General features: G+C 48.1%; 1 protein-coding gene across 8 annotated transcripts in view; it reads right to left on the bottom strand.

Moving 5' to 3' along the window:
- Window positions 1–12,948, bottom strand: part of LOC143375277 (ATP-sensitive inward rectifier potassium channel 12) — a 42,031-nt gene that overhangs the window by 26,127 nt on the left and 2,956 nt on the right. For 7 of the 8 annotated variants that reach the window (XM_076824231.1, XM_076824229.1, XM_076824228.1 and 4 more), the window contains exons 2-9: window positions 5,463–5,577; window positions 4,100–4,338; window positions 3,036–3,309; window positions 2,598–2,790; window positions 2,060–2,281; window positions 1,197–1,432; window positions 472–770; window positions 125–398 (exon numbers count right to left, since the gene is read on the bottom strand). In XM_076824231.1, coding sequence (XP_076680346.1) covers window positions 125–398; window positions 472–770; window positions 1,197–1,432; window positions 2,060–2,281; window positions 2,598–2,790; window positions 3,036–3,309; window positions 4,100–4,338; window positions 5,463–5,577 — 1,852 coding nt within the window. Of the gene's footprint in view, window positions 1–124; window positions 399–471; window positions 771–1,196; window positions 1,433–2,059; window positions 2,282–2,597; window positions 2,791–3,035; window positions 3,310–4,099; window positions 4,339–5,462; window positions 5,578–9,324; window positions 10,428–12,948 lie in introns of those variants that run through there. The other variant, XM_076824233.1, reaches the window with a different exon arrangement.

The raw sequence follows: 12,948 nt of genomic DNA, 5'->3' as shown, positions 1-12,948 counted from the left end.
TATCAGAGGAACTGAAGTGTCTTTGGGTAAAACTTTCACGGGACTTGCCATTAGTTAGAACGAAATCATAGATCGGCTCTCCCTGATTAATGCGAAACGTGGACGCAACGACTGGTTCGCTCACCTACACTTGCTCCTGGGGAGCTTTGCTCAGAGGATGATGGTTCGCCTTGGCTGAATCGGTGTCCAGTGATTCAGGGTCTCGCCGATGCTGGGTCACCTTGGAAGCGGCTGGTTCCGCGATCTTCGCGTGCTCCTCGTCGTCAAGAATGAAGCTGGTCTTCTTTGGCGACTCCTTCGACTTGTGATTGTCGCCTAAGCTGGGCCTCCTCGAAGGTGGATGAGATTGGGGCGGTGGTTCGTGATATACTTCGCTGGGTTCGGTGAACTTTGCGTGCCTACGCAGGTGAAACGCAGGTGTTGACAGACTTGGAATGTTAAGTTGCAAGGTGCAGCTGGTAATGTGTTCACCTGGGGTCTAAATGCTGTCGAGACGCTGATCTTAGGGGTGGATTGATGAGAACTGGAATTTGATCCATCCCCGTCCTAGAGGTGGATCTCCTCATCATGTCCGCGTTAGATCTGCTCTCGCTTTTTCTCGAGTCTAAAGTGCCTCTGGACGCATCCTTGTGGATCCTTTTGTCCTCCTTGCTGGGCCCCCGATTCCTCCTCAACGTCGCGTTGATGTCCCCCAGCACCCGATTATAGTCTTCTTGGTTCCTGGCCTCTTCTTGCGCGTGGCTCATAGGGTGAGGCTCGCTATCCGACAACTGCGCAGTCAGGTAAAATGAATTCGTGATCAGTTCCCATCGGTTTGCTGTAGGTATTGTAAGAGGAAAATGGTCACTCTCATAATCGCTAGGCTTCCAGTATATTTCTACGTTCAAATTTCATGGATATTACTTCTGAATCTTAATCTGGAGTTCTTACTGCTCCTGTTCCCTTACCTGTGCCACCTTCAGAATATTCAATTATAATACAGAAAACAGAACTGCGCATAATAGAATCTATAATTCCAAATTGTTGGAACATTTAAAGAATTTGAAGTTCTTAGAATTCTAATCTACGCATTATTCTGTATCTGAAATCTCTTTCTTACACCACACCCTGCTCCAAGACCGTTCACTTGGAAATCCGGTGAGATAGTCTCTGAGAAAAATGTTGGAACGCGACAGGATCGGTTGGCGAACTTGTACCTCGTTCTGCGTGTAAAATATCGGCTGCCTCGTGTCCGTTTGCATACTCTCCATGCTCTCGCGTCTCAGGGAACCGTCCGGGCCAGTGATCATAACTGGAATCGCGGTGAGCGTCGTCATTGGGACGTGCATGTGCAATCCACCCGTGGATGATGCCAAGCTCGAACCGGATCCAGTGGTCAAGGAGCTGCTGGACGCGTCCCGATAATGAGCGAATCCGCTGGTGCTCATGCGCTCTGAAATCATTCCAAGAATCTAAATCCGTTGCTGACCAGTCCGCGCACGAAAAATCACCGCGCCTCCATTTAATTTAATCACTCGACCATTCGAGAGCCGCAACGCAGGAATCCCGTTCACCGTTCTCGCGTTTCCCTCCCAGCAAGTTAATTAGCACCGTTCTCAATTTAAACACACAGACACGCAAAGACTCCAAATATGAATATTTCATATTGAAACATTGACATTTCGTGTCAGGTGCGTAGTTCTTCTCGATTTGGTAATTAAATTATATCGCACGGGGGGTTGATTCTCCTCAATCTGAATGAAACTTGGAAGCATTTATACAGTGAAATTCTAGCTCCTCATTGGCAAGATGTATTTCAAGTAAAATTTTCAATGATTCGATCATGAATTATCAGCAGGAAATGAAAAGGAAGCAAGATCGAGTGGCGGCGCATATTTCACCATCGCCACAGATTCAATAAACGTGATTCATGTTAATCGGGGTCAATTACGTTTCTCCAACCGCGCTATCTCCCATAAAATGCAGTTCACTTTTTACTGTCGCGGTCGGTGGTTGAAACGGGCCCCAGGAATTAACTAGCGGCCATTACCATCCCGAGATTAAAGAATTCCTCTCGTACCTCCTTTCGCCCGTTGCATCGACCTGATTTTATCGAGATCGGCCGCCGAGCAGAGCGGCGTGTCGACCTCGTAGGTGTTGTTGAACAGCGTATAGTTCACCTCGTACTCTCCAGTCTCCTTCTTGAACGTGATTATGTGCTCGAACCTGTGCCCCCATAGGATCTCCGATGGCAAATAGGAGCTTCTTGCCTGCGTGGTCATGCCAGTCGACTCGATTACGCCTGCAACCACGATTCGATCGTACCCAGGCTAAAAGTAGGCCAACCTTTCAAAAAACCTTGGACCATCCACACAATTGGTTACAGTTTACATCCACATCTGCTAAATGTAAATCAAACGCGCAAGATCTTCAAATTTTCTTCCTCCTGCCATACAATCCTACTAATTAATCTTCTATTAATTCCACTTAGTAATTGTGCGCGCTACTGTCTTAAGCGAATAAAGTTATCATGAAGAGAGAAGAAAAAAGAAATGTTAAATTTCAACGATAGCTATGTACAGCTGCGAACACTTTGCTTCCTCCTGTCGCCTCTTTACCTTCCAATATCACGACGATCTCAAATCTTTCCCGCAGCATATCGCTGGCTGATACGTGATAAAGCGGCGACTGTTCGTCGATCTTGTGGACGATGGTAGTCGGCCAAATAAAGAATATCTTGTCCTCCTCGCCGTCACCGCCCACCTTCAGCTCCGTTTGGAAGAACGGTAGGAGCTCTCCTTCCCTGGTTACCTGGAATTTTCGCAGCGTATTAGAAGCTTATGTAGCTTCACTCGCTCGATTATAAATAGAAATAGCGCCAAGGAGATGAGTTAAGGAGGGGGTTAAGTTACACTTAACGATTCGAATTCCAACGATATTCCGCTGGTTTCATTGTGATTCTTGGGTTAAATTGAATTCTGAAGGTGGCCGCTTGGAATCGTTGGAAATAGGTGCGGACTGAAAGCTTTCAATTTGCGGAGGAAAGGAACTCCCACCTTCCTTTTGATCATCTGAGCTCTGACATGGGCCTCGATGATGTGGCTCTTCCTCATGTCACCGACACGGAACATCAGGCAAGGCTGGCCGTCCCTCTGGCAGATGACCGCGTTCCTTGAAAACAGCAACGTCTGCGTCCTCTTCTTCGGTCGGGACAGCTTCGCGAACACTATGCCGACCATGAATGCCTGCAGGATCACCCCTGTCATAGATTGGATGCATATGACGAACACTGCCTCTGGACACTCGTCTGTCGGGTGTTTCGAGCCATATCTAAAAGAATACGCTCGCATTAAACGCTGCAATCGAAAGGAATTGATGGTAGAAGGATGGCGTTCCAATTGGTCCCGAAAGCATCGCGATCTGTTCGCGTAGAATTGTGTCTGCGGTCGACTAGACCATGGAAAGAAGCAACGAGTATCTTCGAACCTCTCGACACTGGAACTCGATGGAATTAGAGGCGCGAAAGTGAGTGTTTATTGCTACCGAAATCCAGCGACGAATCGTACTCGTTAATCAATGCTGGGGACGTTATTCGACGCCAGGCTTATGGTTATTCGATTTTAGCAACTCAGCGAGGAAATTGCAAGATGTTCACGTACCTCTATGGTCGTTTCAGTTAGTAGGGTTCTTCTTCCAGTGTTAGAGATTAGGGAGGAAGTAACAGTATGGAACAGCAGCTCGAGAAGAGTACTTACAATTTAACTCTCCACTGATCCAGTTAATAACAATGGTCGCCTGCTGTCCTTTGTTCAATTATTTACCACGTACGATTAAAAATCACTCGACGATAATTTTAATATAAGTATCATGCACAGATCCACAAGCCTCAGCTATTACCGATACTCTTCTCGACCCAGCAGACTCCAAAATTAAAATCTATTCGATCGTTTGCTATTCTTACTCTGCTCATTCACCGTGAATCCTACGAAATTACACTCGCAGCGAGTCCTTAAGTGAACTAATTAAATCATTGGCGATAGGGTCTCCCGAAAGCGTCTGAAATTCGTTCGAATCACTGATCCGACATAAAGTTTGATCGTAATGGAAAGTGGCTAGTCACCCGATCGTGTGCTGCGTCTCGATCGAGAATAGGAAGGAGCTGGTGAAGCCACGGATGTCCACGATGCATGGCGTGAACGTGAGGTTCGGGTTGGTGTAGTTGTCTGGATTTAGGTCCCCGTGGCTGTACGCGATCAGCCACCATATCACGGCGAAGCCCAGCCACGATAGCAGGAAGTTCATGGAGAACACCAGCAACGTCCAGCGCCATTGTGCGTCCACCAGCGTCGTGAAAATGTCCTACAAGCACAAATACGAAAGAGTGTGGATACGGAATAACTGAAGCAGGGGCGGATTTGTGGCTACAGGCTAATAAGTAGGCTGCAGCCTAAGGCGGCAACTTTTGGGGAGCGACAAATTTTGTGAAAATACAGAGGTTTCATACAACTTTAAAAACAATTCACTTCCTTTTCATATAGCGAATTAGCAATAACTCATATGTGAGTTGCCATAATGAATTAATTTTGCAATTGTCTCGGCTCTTTTAAATTAAAATAATTGACGATATTTCGCGGAAAGGGCAGCTGACACTTGTTAGCCTAGGGGCGCCAAATCTCAAAATTCGCCCCTGAACAGAAGGAAAGGAAAACTCAAAGAAGAGACACGTTTTCGCAGAAGTGAAAAGGAAAGCAGAATACCAATTTGGAGATCTACAGAAAAGATCGAGAGGGACAGTACGAGAATCTATATTATCTCAATACAAATTAAAAAGAGATTCTCCTATAGTCTATACTCCAGAGTTCGAAGACCAAATGTTTGCATAATAGGTCTCTAATTATGAGCGGTAGGTACAGGAGATTGGATGATCATTTTACGGCAATTATGATTCGTTCGCTGGCTTCAAAGAAAATGGGGAAACCCACTCGTTCGCTTCGCAGAATGGTAGAAAAGAAGGGAAGACTTCGTTTTGAATTTGTATCCCATTTAGACCGAGGATTGAGTAATTGCGGATGAAGTGGATGTCCAAGAATACCGTCGCTAGTAACTGTTAACTTTTACATCGGGAAGTGACGGTAATTTTAGTCTGTCGTAGCGATGCGAACAGTTGGAGGGAAGGTTTCTAGAGAATCGAGCCGAAACGGTCGCATGGACGTAGACGCTACAGAATGAAGCCATTTGGCATGTGATCGGCCTTATAAAATACAGATCGAAGTTGACCGTTGGTGCAGAAGGGGGTCGTTTCGACGGCAATTGAAGGAAAAGGGACTCGTTTCGGCGGTCGATGGAGGAGAGTGTAGCGTCAGAACGCGTGAAATGTCCAAGTATAATCGTCGTTCGCTGGGAGAAGAGACTTTCTGGGATCGCCTTGAGCGACGTATACGCTTCAGCACGGCCGTACGCTTTTAGAAATACTTTAAAATTACCTGAAGGTAACGGCGTCGTCGCTTGGCGACATTTCCTTGTACGACATTGCAATCGCCGTGCTTGAAAACCACCCTCTTGCGTATCCTCCTCGAGCTGAACCTGGTTTGGCGATATCTGAAAGCAACGGCGGATGGTCAGCACCTCGAGCTTAATTCGGAGCAGCATCACGGCGGGCGGAGTCGATGAGAATGACGGGAGTCCTGTGTGGGATGTTTGTTAAGAAGCATCGACTGAGGAATGAATTGTTTGTAAAATGTATCACACGTGGGAATAAATTATTGAAGGTGGAGGAGGAGATTTAATTAAGGTGATCAAGACTTATCCAGTATGCCAGCCTCTAACAATAAGTCACATCTGTCGACCAATTTTGCCGCTACTACTGTTACCATATCAACTATTAATCCCCAGAATCGATTCTTTCATTCTGATTTACTTCATAGTAACAAGTAACATTGGACTTGGATCTCTATAAGGTACATAAACGGATGTCCTCGATTGTCGGTATCCTCTGCTCTGCATATCAGGACAAAACAAATATTTCTAACACGAACAGTGCTGCCATTTATAACATCCATTGTCTGCGCTATCCTCTTCCTTTACGCCCTTTTGGTAACGCGTCCCGTAGCCACTGGAGAGTTAGAGATCCCTGCGACCTGCGATTCTCTTCGAAATTCGATTTCCCTCTGACATTGCGAAGAAGACGATCCCGTGGTGTTGCATTTCGCGTGAAACGCGAAACGAGACGCCGGCTCTTCTCCCACGGGTTCTCTAAAGGCCGTTTAAAACGGTCGTATCGTCTGCTCCGAAATACACGGAGCTTAATGCCAGAGGACATAATTTACGGTCGGAAGATCTTTCTGTTCGCGCCAGGATGGACCGATCGGGGGCAGTTTGCCAAAAAATCGACAGACAAGCGAGACCCGACGGTCTTCCGGCTCTACCTGATTCACTCGTTTAATCGTAAACTTTCATGATCGCCGTTTCATTTGCATGGAATGGGTGAACCTTCAGGAACGTCGTCTATTTCGCGAGAATCGTTCCTTCGCAGATGATAGAGCGAGTTATGAGCGACGATATAAGTGGATTAACGCGAGGAAAAGCAGAGCTTCGAGTATCTTAATTGTCGTTTATCCAAACACATCTGGATGCGCACAGCTATTTCGAAAAGCTTGGCTAGTTTTTGCCAGTGCTTTTCTGTGTTCACGTGACTTCGGTTTAGAAAGGGATGCTCCATCCCAGAGGGTACAATTGTGTGCAGTTACTTGCATACGCACGCATATTGCAGTTTAGAATATACTACTAGATAATATATCCCGTGATCAACCCCTCACCGATTACCATGAATATATATCCAAGTGGAGCCAACCGACCTAACACACGGTCGATTTCGATTTCCCAGTAGAATGGTCCCAGCGCAGGATTTCCCGCGAACATGAAAATAACTTATTGCGAAACATGAGTTGTCCAAATATTTGGTCGATCCCGTTTATCTGGGTCACTGACGTTAGCCGTGTTATAGAAATGTTTGGAGAAGCTGCTAGGCGCTCCCAGTCGAGCCCTATTAATTTTCTGGCCAACCTTTTCGTGGCTACATCGAGAAAGCAAATTTAGGGGATGTTCACTTGATAAGATTAAGAAACTAGATAGGCGACCCCCAAAAAGGACGACCAACCCTTCGAAGCCCATCAAATTTAATTCCCCACGAAATCTCGCAATTTCGAGTAAAAAGACAGTCACTCCTTCGTTCAAAGATCGCTCGATGAAAAACTGTGTTTCCATCACGGATCGAAGTGCGAACGACCTAGCACGAACGACACCTATGAAGGATTAATTGGCTCGCATCGGGAATAAGAAATAATCAATAATCATCCATGACTCTGAGGCTTCACTTACATCTCCAAATTCCTGAAATCTGTATTATAGATCTGATAAGACCGCAGTCTTCCAATTCCGACTCAATTCAACCCCTATAATATTGCTAAATCCCGTGTTCAAAGTTTCCTCGCTGGTCCACGAAATTCCCACGCAATTTCCTCGAAACTGCTGCGAGACGAAAACACTTGTCGGTATCTAGAGGTTCCCGGTGACGTTGGAAGCTCCAGTACCGCTCGGATACCGTGCCAGACGACACAGTGGCCGCCGTCTGACCGACACCCGCCCGAAATAATCCGACGGCGAGTGGCTCCGAAAATTCGTAAAGCCAGACGATCGAGATTAGAAACGGCTGCGCTGTTCGCAGACAGTGTTGCGCAGCCACGGATTATTACAAGCCTCGTATCGGAGGCGCTAAAGTTGTTGGCAGAGTGCAGGGGTCCGTGGTCTCTTTGAACTTGTCTCTCCTCGGCTTAGCCCCCAGTAGATGATCCTCTCCCCGATTCTCGACGACGGACACGCGCGTTGGCCGCGAACGTAAACCAGCCGCGGTATATTCGCCTTGAAAGCGCGACGACGCAAGGTCCGCTCGCTTCGTTATCCTAAGCGAGCTGGGAGGAACGTCCCTCGCTCCTCCACTCGTCGTTCTGCCAGTTCCCCATGGATCCCTGAGCGCGCGGTGATTTTTCGCGAGAAAGATCGAGGTTTGACGAACTTCTTATGCTTCCGATGGCTTCGATTTCGATGATGGGAGGTTGGAAAGAAGTGGGCAGCGACCTGGACGTTTGATGGGTGGCGGATGGTTCGGAAGGGAAGCAGAGTCGGTCGGTTTTTCGAAGGGACCTAGACCGCGGTTCGATTTGGCTTGGTTCGTTCGCCTGGCAAACGACGTTCTAAATTCGTGTGGTTTCGCATCGTTCAACCCTGACATATTGACCCGAGATGAAAATAGATTACGACTTCCACACCTGTTCGGGAGGCCGCGATCAGCGAAGCTGGAAAATGTCGTGGCGGTTAGCGAGGGATTCTCCTCCGCGTGGAACGTGTCTGCTTTAGCGCGAACGCGCTTTCGGGAACGCTGGTTTCGAGCTTTGCGATCCGTAGGGAATCAATCGTTAAGAGCGGTTACAGTAGCGATAAAACGGAAGCTTTAACTGCGAACGGTAAGAAAAATAAGGCAGCTCCGTCGGCTAGAGTTGTACTTTAAATTCTATGGACGAGGAATTGCTAGAATAGGCGAGTGATATCACCGTAACACTTAAAGTTTTCTTTTTTTAATTTTCTATTCACCGCCTCTGTATATTGTCTTCTGGTCGCTTGTATTTCTCCTTCTCTTTTGATTTTCGTTCTATGCCAAGCTTGCAGAGGCTTCGACCAGTGATAAGAGCTAATAAGAATTTCCAAGCTACAGGACTTAATGAAACCTCCGAGTCTCCAAGGACCAAGTCGTCCACGGAACAGGATATTATCGCGGTTAAATAATCAGCAAAACCACCGGTTAGGAAACATGCTCTGCAGAAAGGCTATTTCGAAAGGCCTGCCCACGCGGCTAGTAAAACAGAGCGATTCAGAGCAGACGAGAAAGTGGCCGTGATTATGGGCAACTAGCCGCAATAAAGCTAATGACATAAACCGTACGGAGAGATTGTTGTTTAAAGAATGCCGCGTGGAGATAAGACGAGCGAGATTAACTCGCCAGCCGATGGAAGTTGTCCTTGATTCGGAGACTTCCGCCTTGAAGCGTTACAGCGATCATCCTGTACCGCTTCATCGAAAAGACAGTAGTCTCAATGAAACCACAGTCCGGAGATGTGGAATTTTCGCCAGGTTCCCCGGCATTCGCCAATTCGTTGCGTAATTCGTGGGAAGTTTTACGAGTCCCGTTTGGAAATACAGATTCAATTGAAGTAATTACTAGCCGCTTCGACGAGGCATTTAAGCGATCGTTTCCCTGTGCGCAAAATAGTGCGGGGGAAAAAAGCGGCATACTTCTGCAGTTCCTCCCTCCACGCAGTTTCGCCCGAGGTGGTCGCCTTCACGACCAGCATGGAGACTTGAGAGAGCGCCCTCCGCAGGCCGGACAGAGCCATCCCCTCGCCCAAGTGGACCTTCCCGGAGCCTGAAGAACTCGGTGAGAGCGTCTTCGACGTGGAACCATCCATTTCACTGGCTACACATCGATCGACCCTCGGGATCGTTCGCACGCCTGGTCCCTGCTCGGTGCCTGTTCACTGGACCGCCACACGGACGATCTTGCGATTTTTCGCGGTATTGGCACGCATGGCAGGGGGCGCGAGGGCATCGATTGCGCGTAGGCCTTCCTGCAGTCTCCCCTTATCGTACAGTGCGCGATCGTAAAAATAAATGCTTGCGAATCCAACCGACACGTGGTCCGCGCTGCTCTATTTAGGGTTGCAACTACTCGCGGCGCTGTCTAAATATGTAAATACATAGGTGGAAAAGGTACGGAGGATCCGCGAGGGAAAGATGGCCCGAACAATAGAGCCGATCGTAGCTGCGCTTAGAACACGGTTGTATGTATTTCGGTTCGACTCGCACCGGAATTTCGCCGTCTAAGTTTAAGCTTTCTCGGCCGAGGCCGCTGCTCTAGCGGATGCTCTTAACGGCGCAGCGAATAAAGAACGCATCGTCAGAGCCAAATATCGCAGCCTGTCCAGAGCCACTGGAAAATCCAGATCAGCCTTTTGCACCACATCCGTTTATCCACGATCCCGCCTCGTCACTCCACGACCGCCGCGTATCACCCTGCCGCACCGCACGGTCCCGCCGATCCTCCCCTCGGGTCGCTGCGACCAGAAGGAAGCCTCAGCTGGTATTCACCGCACAGACACGCTCCATCCTTCCCCGGGGACACTCGTGCACTCCGTTTCACCCCCCGGGTCGGGAACAGACTTTGCGTAACACTCGCGAGCGTCCCGCACTGGCAGTTCTTTTCTCTCGATTTCCTCGGTAGCGCTCGACGAGTACGCTTACTAAATCATCGAGGGATCAGCCCTCTTGGAAAAGGGGAAACGAGTATCTGTTGTCACGCGTTCTGATTTACGCACTTTCAGGGGACTATTTATAAAAACGTCGCGTCACCGGGTGAAATGGTCGGAAAAGAAGGCCCGAGGCGGCGCGGGGCTGGCGAAACGGGGCCCGATGCGGTAGCCGGGGGCCGCGGTTTAATTAACCGAGGATCGTTAGGGGACCGTGGCTCGGTGTACACTGAGCGATCCAATTTCGACCCTTGGCGAGCGATTTTCTTTTTTGCCTTTGCACGCCAGATTGGCACGGCTCGCGACCTGCCAGATTCGTTGCGCCCGCTAGAGATGGAGCCTCGTTGACGATCGACGCCCCAGACCCAAAACAGATCATTGGACCCGATCCTCGCGGACGGCCGCGTCCAGTTTCGCGGCGATCTACGCGGTGGCTGTGGCAAGCGAGGGGAACTTGCCGCAGGGTGCGTTCTCATGGATCTACGTGCTGGTTTTATACCATTCTTCAAGTTCCCGCCAGGACTGTCTGGTGATTAGAGGGTGCTCGATATCGACGACTGTGATTTACGAGGGGTGAAATGGACGTCGCTTTTTTTTCTCGAGTAGTCGCGCGCGAGGGAAATAGCGGCCATTGGTTAGAGGCAGTGTAGATCGCAGGTGTGTGATTCCATTGGACTTTTTAGTTGAGACTTTTCAAGTACATACACAGTATGCGTAGCTGTGGAAGGGCACATAGATCCTCGGTCGCTCATTGAAGCTGTACTGTGCCATCTCGTTGAACCGTGCGATCTAGGATGCAGAACACGTAATCTTGTACCCTTCATTGATAAATTCGTGGTGGCAGTGTCAGGCGATGAGTGTGGTGCGCAATAATGGCTGCCCAAGCGAATACACGTTTCAGACACGTGATCATTAGATCCTAGGGAATCAGTCTCTCTAAAACAATCGATCACTAGGTGTAGACCTATGTCTGACTATTATCAGTCCCTCGATCATACGCCCCCTTCTCCGTAGAGCATTTAATCTCGCACTAACCTGATACCAAACTCTACGTAATCCCCACACACCTCCACTATAACTCCCCTACTGAAAGCTTTCATTCTACCCCCAGGTTCGTTACAATCGCTCAGAGAATCCTCAATGAAAACATCTCGAGCTTCAGCCTTAAACCATGAAACTCGACCGAGTCTCTCGACCTGTTCGCCAGCATTGCATTGGAGCAAGCCAGCAAAATAGCAGCAAGTGAAGCAAAGCAGACTTTAAGAGACGTTCGAACGTACACGTTAACCTCTGCGAGGCAGAACAGTCTGTATCGTGGGTGCGTAGACACGAAGCGACCGCGACGTCGGGCGTCGGGAATCCCTGCTTCTCTGTGAGGCGTCTTCCGCAATTAGTCGCTTCTATTCTCGGCCCAGAAAAGCGGGATTTCTGCCGATCGCGGCAGGGAAACGGGAGCGATCCGTCGCTATTTTCGCGGGGTCGCCAGCCACGTATTGTGGTCCAGTTTTCAACGACGCGTGTATTTTCGACGGCGCCGCAGGGAAACCGCGCGGCGCCATTCACGGACTTAGAGCGCTTCGCTTTCTTCGCTTTCGTTCCCGTCTTGGCGACTTCGACGGGCTTTCTCCGTTACATCGAACGATTATTCCTCTCGAGTCTCGATTCCTAGTGACAGTGCCTCGGTGAATCACAGTGGCGAGTAACCTTTCGCCTTATAACGGGTCAGACTCGCCTTATGTTGGCTATATAGAAACAGACGTTGTTTCATGGTGTCGTGGTTGAATTTAATAAGGGGTGTTTAATTAAGGATTAATGATTATTTGTTTCTCCTGTCTGACTTGAATTCCGCGATTGCAACCGCTGGGAGATTGCAAGGCAAGGGAAGAATTGTTTTTAAATGGAATGTATTGTTTCTGAACAAGGAGTGGCTTGCACATCATAAAAACTTGTCGATTGTGATAAAGAAGGCGTTTTCAATGTTGGATGCTAAAAGCTGCTGGCTTCTTTCCATTCGTTAGCGATATCGCGGATGAAAATAGTATTCTACGAGAGTACCGATAGCTTAAGTGAATGGAGCTTTGGTGAATTGAGCGTAGTTCGAAATAACAAGCCCGAGGAATAGAATTATACGTTATTTTTGTATGTTCAATTGGAATTGTTGCAGAGTCGAGCCATATTGTTAGTAAAACAGTCCGAGTCGACAGGCTTGCGCCGTTTCGCTGGGAATTCTTCGTAAACAACAAATTGCGTAACGAAACACCCGCAGAGACTTTATATCTGTTTTTCGTTAAAATAAAACTGGACAGACAACGGCTCCATAGTGTGACTATGAATAGAATTCATGATATCCCCCGACGATATCGCGAAATAATCTGGTAAAAGGGTAGGGGAGAATGGGACAATCGCGGCCAGCGGGCAATGATGGTCAGTATTGTTATTATAAAACCGCGTGTCCGAAATGTGCAATTTCTTTTCTTTACGTTCCACGACATCATTGATTATATTGTCGAACCACCTCGCCTTAATCGTGGCTAAGCAACTAAGGAAAATAAGCCTTTTTGTGCTTTAATACAAGATAAATATAAATACAAGATAAATACTAATTTTGAAGTTT

The sequence above is a fragment of the Andrena cerasifolii genome, chromosome 12 (genome assembly GCF_050908995.1).
Source record: "Andrena cerasifolii isolate SP2316 chromosome 12, iyAndCera1_principal, whole genome shotgun sequence".
In the NCBI taxonomy this organism is placed as follows: Eukaryota; Metazoa; Arthropoda; class Insecta; order Hymenoptera; family Andrenidae; genus Andrena; species Andrena cerasifolii.
The sequence above is the reverse complement of the archived record's forward strand: the minus strand, read 5'-3'. Positions and strand labels throughout refer to the sequence as shown.